This window comes from Amblyomma americanum, chromosome 1 (assembly GCF_052857255.1).
Source record: "Amblyomma americanum isolate KBUSLIRL-KWMA chromosome 1, ASM5285725v1, whole genome shotgun sequence".
Taxonomy (NCBI): Eukaryota; Metazoa; Arthropoda; class Arachnida; order Ixodida; family Ixodidae; genus Amblyomma; species Amblyomma americanum.
Window position 1 is genome coordinate 179742501 of NC_135497.1, and position 18420 is coordinate 179760920.

The following is an 18420-nucleotide window of genomic DNA, read 5'->3' on the forward strand; positions in this document are numbered from 1 at the left end:
AGTCATGTAATCAAGGTTCTACTGTACCCATGTTTCATGCACCATTTCAAAGCAAAAACACGCAAGCAAAAATTTGGTGTCTCTACTCCTTTACATTCACTGGTGAAACTCTGCGACTCTTTCAGAATAACGGGTGTCATTCCGCACATATTAGTTATAGCAAATCACAATAAAGAATCACCATAGACATTATGTGTAGGTGGGAGATAAAAATTTCTGAAGGAAAGGTTAGTAGCAGACCGAAGCTGGGGTTTAAATGATACGTGGAGGGGCGGGTTGTATCTTACTATGCTGTGAACACATACAGGTACTTTTGAACTGCGTAATAGATCAAAGGGCAGACTCTGAAACTTGCCAAACAGCATGCTGAAATCATTGTAATTGGACTTATTTATTATTCCTGGCGAACGCTTTTGTAATCACTTAATGGGTTCTAAATATGTTTTGTAGGTTCCACACCAAACATTGATGCAATATGATAAGTGGCTTTCAATACATGCAAAACAAGGATACGCAATGTTGATATGTCAAAATATTGTCTAAAATGTCGACGGGTATGAGACCCAATTGCCGCTTCTAGCAGACTGCATCAATCGGGTCGTACCAATGCAAGTGACTGTCTAACGTGACACCCAAGGTATTTATACGTTAACGTGCATTCTATCAGCAAGTCACTGGCTGGCTGTGTTAATAGTTTTAATGATTCGGACATTGGTTGTCTAACAGCTTTCCTTGTGCAGTGAAATGTCATGTACTTAATTTTTTCTGGCGCCAGCTGTTAGCTTATTCGCCAAACACCACTTAAATATTTTATGAACTTTTTGATTCATTTTTGCTTCTAGTTGCCCCTGTCGTAAGCTCATAATTACTAATCACGTGTCACCAGCATATATCAGAATATTTGAACTACAAGTCATGAGCATGTAATGAAGACAGTAATGGACCAAATATGGATCCTTGCAGAACTCCTGTATAAAGATTGTGTGAAAATGATGAAACCTTATTCATCAGCACTACTAGCTGACAGTCATTAAATATAGTAAAGTGGCAAGTTGGGCTAGTTGGTGGATGTTCATCTTGTAAAACATACTGCGCCAACAAACAAGGACAACTTGTATAAGACAGACAAGACTGCGCACGTCTTGTCTGTCTTATTCTGTTGTCCTTGTTTTTTAGCGCAGTGCCCGTTTTACACGTCATCAAATATAAACTAGCAAGGCGGTCAGAAATGTCATGGTGAAAGCAGTAGTGGTTTAATTTTGTTACGAATATAGAATGACCAACTGTTCCGGCTGCCTTCTTTTAAATCTAGAAATATGAATCTTACTAACACACCGTCGTGTAGAGCTGCATTAATTACCTGAGTAAGTGACAATACTACCATGGAAGTTGAATGATACGGCCTATATCCATATCGCTGTGCACTGAGGAAAATGCATTTATCAATAAACTTATAAAATCTGCTAGCAAAAACATTTTCAAAAACTTTATTAATTATGTTAAGAGCAGACATTGGCCCCTAACTACCGGGGTCGTCACAATCACCACCCTAATATATTGGTATCACCTTTTTTTTGTATTCAGTACTCACGGGTATTTGGAAACATTACACTGCAGCCATGTTAAATAAATGTTAATTTTTACTGGTTCAATCATTGGTTAATTAAGAAATAAACAACACACAGGGAAGCTGTGAGTGAATACCAGAAATGTCACTCGAGTTTCATTCTCACACCAAATTAATGATTATCATTAAACCACGGTTCATGTTTGGTAAAAAAGCATGTACAATTGTTGCAAGCTACACCTCACAAAAGTGTCCTTCACATACAACAACTTTTGAGTCTATCTATGGCACTGAAGTAAGACTGTGCTGTGCAATTTGAATTAACTGAGCAGAGACTTTAGGCATAATCCAAGTGTCCCTCTTGAAAGAGCCCGTACCATTTGGAGAAGTGAGCCCAGGAAATAGGCAATTTTCAGAGCTCGGCACTGAGTTCCATAACAGGCTGGTCTAGGTGAAGACACAAATTCTGCAGAGGAAAGAGATGGAAGAGAGGCTCACTTGTGAGGGCCCCTCCAGTCATAGGTGCTATTAGACCCATGAGCAAGATGACCAGCGGGCTGAAGCGGCCAATATGCTGCTTCCTCAGCATGCTGAAGGCCACCACTGCAGCCACCAGGTGAACAAAGACAGACGAAAACAGTGCCCACAGGAACACCTGGTACCAGATCTCTGCAGCATGAGAAAAACACAAAATTGCCCACTGCCAATGTGGTGTCCCCCTGGTAGTGAAAGCACGAACAAAAACTATGGCAGCTATGGCAAAAACGGAACAATATTCTGGTGGAAGGATTTTTGCCTTGTACGAGAAAGGTACTTCAAATCCTTGGTAGCACCAGCAGCCCATCAGCTTTCCCAGGGGTTATATGCATGGAAAAAGTGTCGCCCAGTCTAAGGTTGCACAGCTGCATTGACGGGTCTGTGATTCGATCAAACAACATAAATTCACCTCCCATAGTAACTATAGCAACCTTTTTGAAACATGACTGCCACGGTGGCAGCCAGAGACTGAGAACAATTTAGTCAGAGATCAGGTTGCCCTTTTCCAAACATTCCACCTCTGCAAAAGCAAGGCATTGGCTGGAGGATGCTTCTGTTAGAGAACGGTTGCCCACCTAATTTCTTCATAAAAGAGATTTATCACTTGAATGTAGAGTTTTAAATGACTAAAAGACTAAATGAAGGCAGTTACAGGTGAAAAACATGAAAAAAAGTGCCAGTGAATCTTTTGCATGAAGTTTTCATTAAACACTGTGGCAGTTACACAGCAACCATGCGGTTATGAAGATATAATGATAGCATTAACAGGAAACATGTACACAACAATCATTTGATGAAATTTGTCACCTACAATTTTTACAAATCAGAATTATGAACCTTCAAGTCAGATAGAAATATGCCGAAAGCCAAAAGAAGCCACCATTTAAATGTATGCTCGGCGTAGTAGTAGTCAGCACCGTGTCGGAAATAATCAGGGGCGGCGTAAAAAAAAATCGTATCATGGTAATTGGTGGTTCTAGTGATTGGTGATAGATTGGTGTGATAGGTGATGACGAGTTAATGAAATCACTGTAATTGAATAATTAGAGAAATAAAAAATTGGAAAAAGGGGGGTTCAAAGGTGTCAAAATTCTCAGAATATAAAGTCAATGCTTGATGATGCTAATTAAGACAATTTAGAGTGTGTAATTGATCGATTTATTAACTGAATCAATTGCAAAAAAATTAAAATGCATTCAAAGGTATCAAACTGCTCAGAATGGAAAGCCTAACCCAACACACTATTGCATCATACCCTTAAGGCAGAGCTTAAATGTCCTATCCAATTTTTCTGTGGATTTTCAAATTGCATTCGGATGCCATAGGTATGAATCCTGCTATGGCATGGATTTGTCTGCAGCCTCCACATTTACGAAAAGCTAATGGCACCCCAAAAACCAATAAGGATTTAAAAACAGCTATTCTTACTTGACACAATTTTCTGGCAACTTTTACCATTCCAATTCTTTAAGGCTCGCATTCACTAAAATTGGGTGCATGTTTAACTTGAAGCAAGTGAACAGCGCACGAATTTTACAACCCTGTGTTTTACACATCCCTCAAATGTGCTGGACAGCCAAACAGTGCACTGTGTACTCAGTCTACACAGATAAAGTTTTTGCTCACTACTTTCAGACAAGTTGCTAACAAAAGTTTTGACCTTCCCATTCTCATCACGTGGAAGTTTCGACAAGATAAACACATAGCCTATCTCAGATGCCAAATAAGCCCTGTAGCGAAAGAAAAAGTTAACATAAATACTTTGATAAAAGGACAGTCTTGCAATGTGCAATGACGCTATAGTTTGCAAAGAACCACAAATAACAGATTGTTCATGCTGGTGCACTCTTTTCTACATGAGTAGCAATATCCATGAGAATGTCTCTGCCATTATTTTCACTCATTGCATTGTATTTCTCATCAGTAATAAATTTTACAAACCTGGTGGACCAAAGGTGTAAAAATTGGTTTTGGACCACTGACAATGTTATGCCGAAAAAAACGCTCTTCTAACTCAGAAAGCCTATTTTTAAAAATTGTGTAAAGTCTTAAGGGGGTAGGTGGGGATCGGAGTCAATTTCCTTATTTTTTGTAGTAGAGCAATGAAATTTGGCATGGCTATTGGAAAGTGTGCAGAATGACTAAATACAAAGTTTCATTGCTATATCTTGAGTAGTTTTGATATTACAAATTTTTATTTGCACTCAACTTGCAGAAAGCCTGGCATGACAAAAAAACATGGTAAAAGCCCACAGTTGCTTTTATATTTTAGCAAAATGAATAGTTCATGCAGTGACATTCTCCAAATAATTTTATCACTCGTAATTTTTTTTACATAGGACAACATATCCATGTCTGAAAAATGAGGTCGTTAATTTAGCTAAGCAGTAAAAAAATGAGATAGTTATTAAAAAATATAGGAATGTCACTGCACAGAGAATTTACAAAGAAATACAACGCAATAAACCTCATGCAAATCCGACAAGGCATAGTTGTTCTATGCTTTCTGCAAGCAGGACAGTCGGCTCAAAACTCACTTCCGAGAAAACTGGCTCTAAAGTTGCACAGCCGCCACATGTTCTTCAGAATGCCCCAGGGCTGTAATACTTGGTGTCTTTGCTTGCAGGGGTCTTCTTATGCCTTTGCTCTTTCGTTTTTTCTGCACTGCATGCTTTTCTTTTTCTTTGTTTGTCCTTCTCCTGAGCTCTCTCAAGGGCAAGGCTACCGGGTTTGATGCCCACAGACTTGCATACTTCAGTGTAGGCACGCAAGTTACCAAAGTTGTAGCGTGCAACTGCTTCATGGACTGCAGTCTCCACTGCAAACAATGAAGCATGCTGATCTTTTGAAATCATTGACCAGATGACAGAATGTAAGCTTTCTGCAGCATTCTGCGTCTTGTTGCCCTTGCAACGCTCCAGCAGTTGCGGGTCAGACAGGCATTGATAGACAGGTAGCAATGCCTCTGCTACACGTCTTGGTAGCTTGTACTTATGAGGCGGTGGTGGCTCCATTTTGGCCTGTGCTGACCTATGTCTGCACCAACTGTCAGGGCCAGGTGGGCACAGCTCATGATGAGGCTCGTCATCTGTAGATGTCACATGGTACAATGTGGCCATCACGGCCCTTTGCATGTCACTGACTTTGGTTTAGCGTTGCGCAGAAACACCGTAGTAATTGGTCAGTTTTTTAATTAGGTCCTGCGTGAGTCCACCTTTCCCACCCAATGGCTCCCCTTTCTTTGCTCTTGCAACCAGTGTGCGGAGTGCAGTGCCCATCCTCTTCTGCACATGGTTTATGCAGTCCTCCTTAGTCAGGGGTATGAAGCCGTATACCTCATCTCTGCAGAGTGCAAGATATGTTCGGCTGTCACCATCACATATGACATTCGTGTAGCGAAGGCCATAGCTGCTGAAAGAACGCCTGAAAAGTATTAGTGCAGCTTCCACCTCCATCTGACCTGAGGCAACATCTGTGTTTTTCTGGCACTGATGCTGCTCAATCCAAGTGCCATAGCTAGGGTCACTCTCCGCTGGTTGCTGACAGCACCCTAGGCAGAAATTTGACAGTACGGTGCAATCCAGCACAAGCCCGGTATAAAATTCGATAATACATCCTACACCAATGTGAGAGCTGTGGCCTCGTGTAAGCCAAGTGCCGTCATACACAACTGTTATGTTACTTGGGCTGGATGGTTGCATCTTGCTGTAGACGTCTTTTACAGCAAGTACAGCATCTGCAAAAATGTTTTGTGCAGCTTCCTCTGCTCCAGGTTTAAACAATTTGTTTAGGTGGCCCTGATAGGTTTTTTGATGCAGCCCACGATGTGAGACGTTCATTGTGGCCCAGAAGTCGTTCAGGGCAGTGGGCCCTTTTCCAATGGTCTTGATGGCTTGCATAGCTCTTATATTGACCTCAAAAGTCCTTCCTTCAGACTTCCTTTTTGATGACCAATGTGAAGCAATAGGGCCGCAAGCACCACAGGAAAGCACCAATTTTGCTGCTAGGCCCAGTTTAGTCTCGTGCTTCACTGACAACCTCTTCTTTGAGCACTTTGGGCACAGTAAAGACCCTATTATCGAATTCATTACACTAGCTTGAATTAATGTGAATTCATCTTCATCTGGGGCTGATTCTTCCTCTGTCTGCCGCGCGAACCCGAACTTGCCCTCCGTTGACGACACCGCGCGAAGTGTAGCACGGACGCTGCACGCTTGCTCCTCAGCTGCTTCCAAGGTCACAAAACGTGGTTCCAGGTGCACCTGAACGGTGCGCTTCTGTTTTGGAAAAAGCTCGCTGTCATCCCGTTGAGCTGGCACCGCATCGTCACTCGCCGCCGCAAAAACGGAACTTTGCCCGGGCCGGTGCTGCACTGCGATGTCACGGCTTGTGGACGGCGCCGGGTCCCCAGATTCACTGCCGGTCATTGATTCCGAGGGGAGGTGCACCTGAACGGTGCGCTTCTGCTTAGGGAAAACTTCACCGTCATCCCGTTGAACCGGCACCGCACCGGCACTCGCCGCCGCAAAAACGGAACTGTGCCCGGGTCGGTACTGCACTGCGATGTCACGGCTTGTGGACGGCGCCGGGCCCACAGATTCACTGCCGGTTATTGATTCCGAGGGCAGGTGCACCTGAACGGCGTGCTTCTGCTTAGGCAAAACTTCGCCGTCATCCCGTTGAACCGGCACCGCACCGCCACTCGCCGCCGCAAAAACGGAACTGTGTCTGGGTCGGTACTGCACTGCGATGTCATGGCTAGCGGACGGCGCCAGGCCCCCAGATTCACTGCTGGTCGCTGATTCCAAGGGCAGGCTTGCTTCCGACGACACATCGGCGTGACTGGATATCGGAGCGGACCTCCGTTCGTGCGGTTCAGTTGCTGCTGGCCGCTTCTGTTTTGGAATAGGAGGCTTGCGCTTACGCTTCCCGTAAGCATACTTCGTCCTGTACTTCTGGCCCGTGCGACGCTCCATCGCGGGCTCACGTACGAAACCACACGCAGCAGATGAGTTGACGAAAATGCAGAACGGACAGCACGAGTTGAATCGCAAACTATCGTTTTCGCGAAGCGCAGCAGACAACCGGAGAAGCGGCATGCCTTTCGGCAGCCAATCGCAGGGCGTGCTGAGCACCACGTGACTGGCGCGGCCAATCGGCGCCTAGCTTCTACTTCGCGGGTGCCCTCGTATTTTTCACGTCTGTGCATTTATTTTTTATCGTAGACACGTGGTTCCACTGGGAGAAGAACCGCGGTGAAGCAAGCTTTCCAGTGACACCAAACTTGCCGTAGGCGGCGGTGAAGGTGCGGCGGTATCGCGCTCTGAAATCGGCCGTTTTTGCGCTGATTTTGGCCAGTTTTTTGCGACCCGCAGTCAGAAAAATATTTTTTAGGTATGCTCAGAGACTGTTTTCGGCGGAAATTTTTTTAGCTGTGATAGAAAAGGTAATGCAGAATCCAAATCTGCCGTTTTTCAAAAATCGATTTTTTTCCGCGATTTTCGCGATCTGATCCCTACGTCCCCCCTTAAGTGAAACACCGTTTACACAGAAGCTTTTTCGAGAGTTATAAAACCTCTTTCAGGGTTTAGCAAGTGAATGAAATGCCATACATCACAAATCACTGCCAAATTAAAAACTAGTAATTGCTTCTTACGGGCACCTCTTCAGGCACTCAATACAGCACAAATGATACCTTGCATCCTCTTGAAAGGATGCAAGGAATCTTCTTCTAAACACTGCAACAAAAGCAGCAACAGCTTAGTCCAGACTTCTCACACAATAGACAGAAACATAAGGAACGTCATTTCCTCAAGTTTCTTGCAGCCTTCTAAAGACCGAAAGAGGTAGATTTCCTGGAAAACACCATTCATGGCATGCACACAACCCCCAGTCTTTCTGCTCAGGTGGTATGTAATGGTAATAGAATGCGTCCACCTGAAACATAAACTAGCAACATGCACCACTAATGGCTCCTTCCAGTGGGCGAATAGGAGCACTTAACCGCACTTCCAAAAATGTTCTCACGAGAGCAGGCGCTTTCCAGTAGGCAAGCAGGAGAGGGAACACTCCCATCCAGTGGCAGAAGAAGTATAGTTCTGCTGCACCAAGAGAACTCAAGAGCAGTCCAGGCTGCTCCCTAGTAAAAAATGGAGTGTGGAGGAAGTCATGTCATATTGTCATATCTGAGTTATCTGCTTTTTTCTTTTGTTTTACCGGTGCATAAAAGAAGGAAGTTGTTTCCTTCCTTCATGCACTGGTGACCAATGCCAGTGATACCAGCAATGACAGCAGTGAAGCGTTGTGGGCCTACAGATAGATATGAAGTTAAGCATGGCAGTTTGAACTGCATCTTGTAAACGGCCTCATGTTTAGCCTATCTACTGGAAAATGGTGGAGAAATAGACGAGAAGTCAAAATACATGTGCGCGATTGCCACTTCTAGCAGTCGGGGGCCCGAAAAACGTGGCTGATAGTCATGTTGCAGCTAGCACACATGAAGAATGGTGGGAAAACAAGCGTGGTCATGAGGCGTAATAAGTTTGAGGCATAGTCACTGTTCAAGTGGCAGATCAAGTACTCCCTCCATCAGCATGTTACTGCTCTACTCCTTCCTGCCTGACAACTCTGCTCCTGTTCACCAAATGGAATGCACCATAAAGAGTTGAAGCAGGCACATTTTCCACAATTCTCGAAAGCCAGACCATTTGTTAGGGTTGAGCTGGCAATTCATGACTCTCTCACACATTTCTTCCATGTTTCTTTTCTACAACAAGTAAAACTTAACAGGCACACCAAACAACAGCTATTCCTCAAAACAGTGCCCATTCACTGAAAACATGATCACTGAAACCACAGTAAGGCTAACTATTGGCAGTTCAGAGAGTTCAGACAAGGCTGCTCTCTCAGTCTTCAACACATTGCCAATGGGGCCAAGCTGCACGAAAAGAAAAAGCCTGAAGAAAATTGCTGTGTGTAATAAAATCTCTAGTATGCAGAGTACCAGTATTAGCATCAACACTCTCAGATCTATGATATGGTGCATGCAGCATAAATGTCTCAAGAAAACATGATTGTGCTGTGCAGGAATGTGCCATTTATTCCATGAATTTGACCGGGCCATGGGGTTTGCTCCTGAGCCATGTAGCAAGGATCTTGTAGTATCTCTTCCACTTCTAAGCTCTGAAGGTATGAGAAGGAAATTGCTCCTCACCCGCTGCAGATATTTGATGCTGGGGATGCTATACAAGCTGCACTGCACCCCAGAAGTAACCCAGCAGCCAGAGCATTTTTGAAAAGAACGACTAATTTTGCACAAGGTTTGCTTCAGTTAACCATGTGGGTTAAAATCTTAAGCATGATACACTTCTCATGCTTTAGCATCAAGTGAGCCTGCATGCTTACTAAGATATAAGTGTGAGAATTAAAACAGAATGCATAATTGAGTTACTTTTTCCTATTTTTACAACCAGCAACAAAATTCTACCACTGTGCATGGTTTACAGCAACACCGTTAAAAAAGAAACAGTTTAGGCTCAAAGCCATTGTGTTTAAAAGGACACAAAAGGAAAATCCATACACTGTTCAGCCTTTGCAGAAATTTAGATGAACTTTTTAATTAGAAGAATTTATTCAGCTTTTAAATCACATCTCTGTAAAGCCCATGATGGTCAAGATTTGGGCCATACATGTGACAGAAACCACCTGTACAACCCAACTTGGCCATCTGGGTTGAGATAATGGCAGGGACTTTGGTAAAGCCAACATGGCAAAAATGACACGTCATCTAATTTTATCTTATGCGACAGTTAATAGCATCAAAAAGAATTTTTCTTGAGCGTCTACATTTAATAAATAAATTAAAGCTCTGAAGTGCAGCAGAATGCACCAAGAGTGTCTTATGCAGCTTATTCTACAAAATGCAGCCTTAACTGAAATTCACTTCCATGTCCCATCATGAGCAAATGATTGGTTTTATGGTGTTTACCGTACCAAAGTGATTCAGGCTATGAGGGACGCCATAATGGAAGGTTCTGGATAATTTCGACTACCTGGGGTTCTTTAATGTGCACTGACATTGCATAGTACACAGCCTCTAGCATTTTGCCTCCATCGAAATTCGACCGCCGTGGCCGAGAACGAGCCTGTACCTTTTGGGTCAGCAGCTGAGCACCATAACCACTGAGCCACAGCAGGGGTCCAAGAGCAAATGATAACACACAACTAGCTGTAGGGCGGCGTGGAAGGCTCACATACCAACAAAGGTGTCAAGGGGATCACTTGGTGTGAGTCCAATGACATTGATGACGGAGTCTAGGTCCGCAGTCTCAAACTCTGTTCCAGTGGCCATTGGGCGCTCTTGCTTTGCACCGGGGCTGTGCCAGGGGCCCCCTCAAAAACAGTCAAAATCTGCAGTAGAAATGGTCGATGCAAGAGGATTTCAAAAACACAATAAGTAAGACTGCAAAACAACACAGGTAACAATACCATGTTTGCAGACACAGTAACCAGTCATAAAAGAAAGCAATTTTTTAACATCCTTCATGTCTTGCCAAAGTAAATACCTTTCATGTGTGCCACAATGAACACACTTATCCAACCTTCAATTCCTCAGACAACCAGCAGCCATCCTAGTTTCAAATGGGGATGCTGAGAATGTGTAAGAATAATAGTAGTTTAGGGAGACTCACATAAAATGTCAGAATTTAAAATGTGCAGCATGCCAGAAAACATGAGTATTTATTTAAACAAACAGCTCCATGTACAAAGCATAGTCTTGAAACTTTCCTCAATGCAGCTGCGATTGTAACCACATATACATACAAGGCTTACTGGGTATCTTTTGCCAGAAACTTGTTCAGTCATCTATCTTTGTGGTTGGCGATGTGCATGGAAGATTAAAAAGTACTTTAATAACCTAAGGTCTGCACCTTCATGTGCAAAATGACCTTATATTCAAATCAGTGCTTATTGAACATTTGCGCTCAGGAAGTCTACCTGCAAAACATTACATTTAGCTACAAGCTTAGGCCACAGAAATAGCATTCTCAACAAGACACCAGGTGACATAAAAAAAAAAAAGAGCTTGAATTTTACAAAAGTGCTATTCTCAGGTCAATTCAAACTCCATTCAAAACAGTCTGTAAACAAAAGTTGGGAACTTTGATCCAATTACCCGGAAGTACAAATACAAATGTCCAACTCAGATGACTGGGAGCACACGTGGAAACAAATTATCTAGGCAAACACAGGCATAGAATGCCTGCTTTATCTTCCAATGATAACAATAAGTGTTACTGGCACCAAAACTGAAGCTATCAGTCTTTTCTGCTAAAAATGATATGCATGGCATTGGTCATAACAGAACATGACGTTGAGCAATTGAACACTATATGCACACATTTATTTTCATGTTTTTCTACTCAGTGGCCTTAAATTTGGTTCTGCAAACACAAATAAGGGTGCCTAGTTGGATGCCGCTACTCAATGGTCATACGTCTGGTGTTAATTACAAAAGCTAACATAATGGAGACACCTTTTTATCACATGTTTGCACATTCAATGCATTCACGTACCATCTGCTTTCCACAGTAATTGATCACGTGCATCTCGTAAGGTTTCTGTACCTGTCTTGTGACGGCATGTAACTCTTAACAGTACTCTACAGCAGTTTCAAGAACCAACACCTTGCTGTAAAAAATCCTGTTATATATTAATAATTGTGCCCTGATGAATCCTGCATACTGACTTGGACAACAGACTACATAAAGTGCTTTCCAGGTAAGTAAGTGCAATAAAATTTTTAGATCCTGTGTGTCCAACATTAATGAATGGTGGTCGCCAGAACAAGCCGCAAGTTAGATAACAGCCCATCAGTAAATCAGCTACAGGATTAAATTGAAATTAAAATTGGTTTTTGGAGAAAGGAAATGGTGCAGTATCTGTCTCACATCTCAGCGGACGCCTGAACCGCACTGTAAGGGAAGGGATAAAGGAGGGACTGAGAGAAGAAAGGAAGAAAGAGGTGCCGTAGTGGACGGCTCCGGAATAATTTCGACCACCTGGGGATTGGATCTTTAACGTGCGCTGACATCACACAGCACACGGGCACCTTTGCGGTTCATCTCCATCGAAACGCGGGCGCCGCAATCGGGTTCGAATCCGGGTACTCCGGATCAGTAGCCGAGCACCCTAACCACTGAGCCACCATGGCAGGTACAGGATAAATCCAGAAATCAAGTGGTGAAGGCACAGTTGTGCTCAGAGGGGTAAAGAGAAAGGTTTTTGTAGCTGTATACCAACTTGCAGTGCGAAAGGAAAGCAGCTGGCAAATATATAGTAAAACTTGCAACAAGACGGCTGAACTTGTACATACGACAACAGTGCCAAAATGTTTTACGACGACAGCAGTGCTAACCTCAGTGGATTATGAGACATAAAAACCGCATGCATGGAAGACAAATAGTACATCTGAGAGGCTTAAGAAAAGCACGGCATTAGGAACAGGATGCCACAAGAAAAAAAAAAGAAAAGAAGAAGTACAGCAGCAATGATACGAATGTAAATCTCTCAAAAGGTAACCAGGCGTCGAACACATAAGAAGGAGACAACAGTGTCATGAACAAGAAAGATGTTGCATTATGTCCATTTGGAATGCAGCCAGACAGGTCCCTTCAATTTTTCTTTTTTGCTAGTCAGTATACTGGCCATCCAATGAATGCACACCCTCTCGTGTAAGGGAGTGGGTAACTGCGGTAAGGACCATGCCAGCGAGACAAACGTGAAACGCAAGAACCCCCAATCATTGCATGCAGAAAAAATGAAAAATAATATGCACACAGAAAACACACGCTTAGCTACCACAAGAGAGCCAAAAGTATGTATTTCGCAATACTACATAGATATCAAAGCTGATGTTATGGGTAATTATTTTCAGATACTTTTGTGGCAAAAAACTCCAGGATTGCATTGTGAATCACAGCTGTGGAGACTGCAAACTGTGTAGAATGTGTGCTTATCCATAATGTATTGGTTTACACTGTCCTAATAGGAAAAAATTTGCCTGCTCAGGTTTGATATCATTGGTGTGAAAAAGACAGTGTATATAGGCAAGAGGAACAAGCAAGTACAAAGTATTTTGTTGCCTTTGTCAGTCTTCTGTCATTCTTGTACAGTGGACAAGGACAAGGAATTGAGGGGTTCGTTACGGCACACATATAAAGAAAGCCAACAGCCACTGAAACCAAGCATATAGAAATGTTTCGATTTCAATTTTTTTTTTTTTTGCAGTCTTCACGAATGGGAAATCAGTACTGTAACTACATCTTAACTGAAAGATGATTAGAATGTAGAAGAAAAAACAACCACATGCCACTGGTGGGATCCAAACCCATGACCTCCATATGCCACATGCAGTGCTTTACCAGGTAAGCTACAAAGACAGCTGTCTAGAGCAGCTGTTACAGAGTATTTACGTTGCATGTAACCTAACCTTCTGAGTGGTCACCAGCGCCCCCTTCGACCATAACAGCAGACATAGGAACGTCCTGTTATACTTCAAGTGCCACAGAGAGTGTGTGATAGAATGGCGAGGCAGGCAGCAGTGCAAGAACCTCTCACACTTGCTTTTTTTTTTTTACTTTCTCACTAGGTATCTTCCGGGCTAAAAGTGAACACCACAAACTAGCAAAAACATTGAAACATTCCCCTATGCTTTCCTCAGTTTCAGTGGCTGTTGGTTTCCTCCATATGTATTTTTGTGCACTGTAATCTTAGCACCATTTTTGCACCAGAATGATTAACCAAATAGCAATCTTTCCATTTGTGGGTCTCCCTTGAGAAAAAAAGAAACAAAGCCATACACAGTGCATATTTCAGGATATGCTTATACGCACAATAGTACTGTTGGACCACAGTTTTTGCCCATGTCTCATGCTTAGAAAAAATAATTTTTATAAAATAATTCTTATTTTCAACTGTAGTAGAGCAGACGTTTGTACTAGTTGGTATGATTCATTGTGACATCGCGTTTATTTTCAAGACTGATTATTTTCAGTATTATAGACCTTTGCATCGGGCGAGGGAGTTGTCGAAACGCCTCCTCTCTGGACTGTCTGAAACAGATTCCACTGCCACTTCCATCGTGCTAGTGCGAGGTGCTCAGGACAATCCAATTAATAATATGGCAGTGCCCAGGGAGCCCTTATAGCAAACGTCTATACCAGATGGTCGCAAGATTTCAAAGTAAAGCATGAAAGAGACGTGTGGTGGCTGCAGAATGGGCACAGGCACACAGACAGGCTGACGTAGCTCGGAACAGAGATGCATCAGACTCCTTTTACTTCATCCACCTGCCTCAAACGCCAGGATGTGATGTGCCACTTGAGCTGAAGGGAAAGAGGGGGGTGTTCCTACGCACTTTTTGTGGCCACTGCATGCCTCTCCTATGCACCTTAACAGCTAAAAATTCTTGCCCCATAGTGTCAAAGGCAATTACATTTCTCCGCATCTAACAACTGATACTGGCTGCCCTAATGGCAACCAAGTGACTAAATGCTAAATTTTTAGAGCACTTAGCACATTTTAGTTAATTACCATTTAAATCAATTTTCCTCACGTTTTATGAAGTATGCCAATACGTTTGCTATGACTGCGCAAGATCATTTTATCAAAAAGAGCCTATTTTTAAAATTCACTTAGTCTTCTACGAAACACCCTGTATAGGAGTGATATAAATACAAGGCAGATAGTCAAACATTTAGTTCATGTGTGTGAACATTAAAATTAAGCTAAGAACGCCTGAAAGCTTACTCCTGATTTCAGTATACTGTGATAAGCAAATTTCCAGCAAGCAATGTGGATTTTTTATGCAAGCACTATGCAGCACACAAACAATACTTTGAAAGTTTTCTAAGTAACAACACCGCTTCACGAATTGTTCACCTAGTTCATGAGTAATTTCCCTAACAGTCCTCATTGACTGTGAATAGAATATCGGGATGCACCTCAGAAAAATAAGCATAACAAAAAGAGTACAACCTACACAAAAAGAGTTATGATCATTTATTTATGCAAATAGGTGCCAGAAACCAAAATCGCCATGACTTTACATCTTTGTTCTCAACAAAAAGTTCACACAAAAATGCAGTTGAATGTGCTTGTAATGAAGCCAGAAAGCATCAAGCATAATACAAAGCACACATTTATTATTACCAATTACAGAAGCAAGCCACGTAGTAGCCTTACCTTTGAGAGAACAGAGTGGTAACATGATCTACTAACATCCAAAGTACACCTAGCATTAGTAATGAGTTGACATGGTGCTAAATGCTAGCTGAACAAATTAATACGTACAAGTCATGTTAACAGTGATGGCTATGGTCACTTCAATTAATTTTTCTCTAAATCTCATACAAAGCACAGGAAGAAAGGCTAGGTTAGGCTGCAACCTCCAGTGAAATGTGGCTAACTTGACATGAACTAGTTTTCCATCATTTTACACTCTACCCGAAGAGCCCGGCACATCAGTCCCTCCCTTCTGAGAAAAAGCTGCTGGTTTATACAGATAGCTTAATCATTTCTTTAACATCCTCAACTCCACCCACCATTCCTTACACCTTAAATAGTGATTAGAGCTCTAAAAAAAAAATTCAAGGACAAAAAGTTGGCCACTGAAAGCAAATGTAAAATACCAAATTACTCCCAGGCCTGACAACTGGAGTATACCTTCAGAGAAAATTAAATGTGATGTGTACAAGCCTGCAACTAAGCAATGTGTCATGGTTGGTCAACAAATAAATGCTGGTATTGGCTTATGGATAATGTCTTTCTACTATGTACACACACAAAAAAACATTTCTTACAGTTTGAAAGCCTGTTATAGCACTACTGCACTGGAAGGCCAGGCCAAGCAAAAAGTAAAGAAAAAAAAGGGGCAAAATATCGAAAGGCACAAAGCACATATGTGACTGGTGGAAAGCACTTGACATGTGCCTCTTTCCACAAGCACGAGAAATCAGATTTCACATGACTGCTTTAAGGATAAACAGCTCCAAGATCATTACTAAGCAAAATAACGAGCTGGTCACATCTCATGAAGAAATTAAAATATTTCTAAGCAGCCCCAGTAAACCTTGGCAAAAACACTCCTCACAATCCAATTGGTAAATTAAAAGAACGTTGGCAATTAAAGGCTGCATTCAGTATACTGTCTCCTTATATCCGGAAAGCTGCATGCATAGGAGAGTTACACTGCAGCAAACAAACAAAAAGCACCTGTAAAGTGAGCATGCACTTTATGCTCAAAAAAACTTTTTCTGGTTCATCAAAATACAGTGGACTCTCTTAGCTTGTACTTCCTATCTGGCACTTTGGTCATCAACATCAAGTACATTAAACAGGCTCCTCTCAAAATATATGAACAAATTTTGATCCCCTTCGAGTTCAAATTATAAGAAGCTGACAGTACAAACCCATGGCAACCACATTAACAAGGCACACTTCACTTATTAGATATATGCGATTTTTCTGGAGATAAAAATATTCAGCATAAAAAACTGGACCATTGATTTGAACAAGTGCAATATAATTTAAGTTCATAATAAATTGACAACTACACGTAAGCACCTAGGATAAAACGACATGGAAGCTTACACAGTAGTTTTAGCATCTTTTTCAGAACATTGAGGCCTGCCCTTTTGTAAACATTATAAACCTTCAGGCCACCCGTGCTACATGCGACCAGTTGAAACTGAACGGCCGCTTCATGTTCATAAACAGACTAGAAAACAAGCCTTGTTGTTAAGCACGTGTAATTGCAGAAGCATAATAGGCAGCTCAGGCAACCCACCCAAGTTTGCGAAAGCGCAACAGGAAACACACGCAGATCTAGACACGTGATACGACAATCGTGAACTTTAGGAACCTAAACCCTCGTCTTGCAGTGCGTTGACTCAACAATCGCTGCCTTCATTGTCCCTGGCTGTGAACACTGCACCGGATGAAATGCACGGTAAAAAAGAAAAGAAAAAATACTGCGAAACGCAGTAAGACTGCTGCCAGTCTAACATAGCAAGCATTTCTTTCCTTTTTTTTCTCAACCAACATTTAAAGCTTGAAAGGTGGCAAAGCTAAGCTTAGCATGATGCATTCCAAAGGTCACAGTTGCAAACAAAACACATGTCACATCCTGATGAACTTCTGCAGTGTTCAGAGTGCCCAAGCTTGCAGGGCAAGCGACAGCACCTCACGTGCAATCACTTTGCGCCGAAGCAACTTTCGGCATACGTTATAATCGAAGCGCTCTTTCAGGAACACGAGAAAAGGCCGCTACACCAACTCGCATGTCGCTAGCACCACTACCGTTGCTAGGCGCTATCAGCAGAAAAACATGCAGCTCAAAACACGGTTCGAAGCTTCTTATTACAGAATGCACACCAGAAGTGACAGATTTTGCATATAGTGCCTACTTGGCACAAGGTTACCACGAAAACGAAACTCCCGAACGGTTGGTTCTAGCCTGCTCACAGTCGTTAGGTCGTAAGTACGGCGCTCGTCATCAGTAGATACTGCAAGAGTACTTACCATTTTTAAGGCATAACAGGACTAGCTTCAGTACATTATTCATACAGCCAGAGAAGAAGCTTAGTTCGAAATGTCTACTGAAAATGAGAAGTGGTCAATCCCACGGTGGGTGTATCAACGATGTATACGGTGACCTTAGCCTAAGATACAAATGTTCGCCGGTAGTCTGCTATCCTAATAGACGGTTTCATAGCTACGGAATAAATAGAGGACCCTTAAAAGATTCACATCACAACGTGAAAGACGCATAATATCGAAATACACGGGAACCGAAACAGTACTGCATGTATGGATGGGCATAGATAACGACCAGCCCTGACCATTCTTTTCATAAAAAAGCCGCTGCAGCGCCCTTAAAACATAAAAAATATGTCAAACAAAATTCATTAATAACAAATAAATAATGATTTGCTTATTTATTTTTGTGCCAATATTAGGTTGTATGCCGACCTAATGAAGTTTTATTTAAGCAATATTTTTATAGATGGCGGTACTAAGCAAGCAGTGATTGTAGCAGAAGCAGTAGCAGAAGGGCCCCTAGAAATAGTAACAGTCATGGAGGAAGAAAAAAACTTTTTTTCGTCAATGGTAGCAGTGCAAGGGTTGGTACAGTGGTAGAGTAGCAGCGGTAGCAGCAGTAGTCGTAGTATCGGAGTGCGGAAAGCTTGCACTAAGGAAAGCTTGCACTATTTTTTGCAGTATCCTTAATTGATCATTAAGGGGAACGCATGTTT

At 42.3% G+C, this 18420-nt stretch overlaps 2 protein-coding genes across 2 annotated transcripts in view; both read right to left on the reverse strand.

Moving 5' to 3' along the window:
* LOC144114270 (transmembrane protein 170A) overlaps positions 1-18000 on the reverse strand; it is a 46125-nt gene extending 28125 nt beyond the window's left edge. The window contains exons 1-3 of the mRNA XM_077647889.1: positions 17687-18000; positions 10361-10513; positions 2066-2236 (exon numbers count right to left, since the gene is read on the reverse strand). Of these exons, the coding sequence (XP_077504015.1) occupies positions 2066-2236; positions 10361-10454 (265 nt within the window). The 5' untranslated portion in view covers positions 10455-10513; positions 17687-18000. The remainder of the gene's footprint in view (positions 1-2065; positions 2237-10360; positions 10514-17686) is intronic.
* On the reverse strand, positions 5152-7333 carry LOC144114269 (uncharacterized). The gene has a single exon (XM_077647888.1). It carries the CDS (start codon positions 7201-7203, stop codon positions 5254-5256), a length of 1950 nt encoding a protein of 649 aa, XP_077504014.1. The 5' UTR covers positions 7204-7333; the 3' UTR covers positions 5152-5253.
* Positions 18001-18420: the final 420 nt, after the last annotated feature.

Bases quoted from the DNA above. Each gene is read 5' to 3' on its own strand.
- LOC144114269 (XM_077647888.1), bottom strand. From the start codon at position 7,203: ATGCCGCTTCTCCGGTTGTCTGCTGCGCTTCGCGAAAACGATAGTTTG.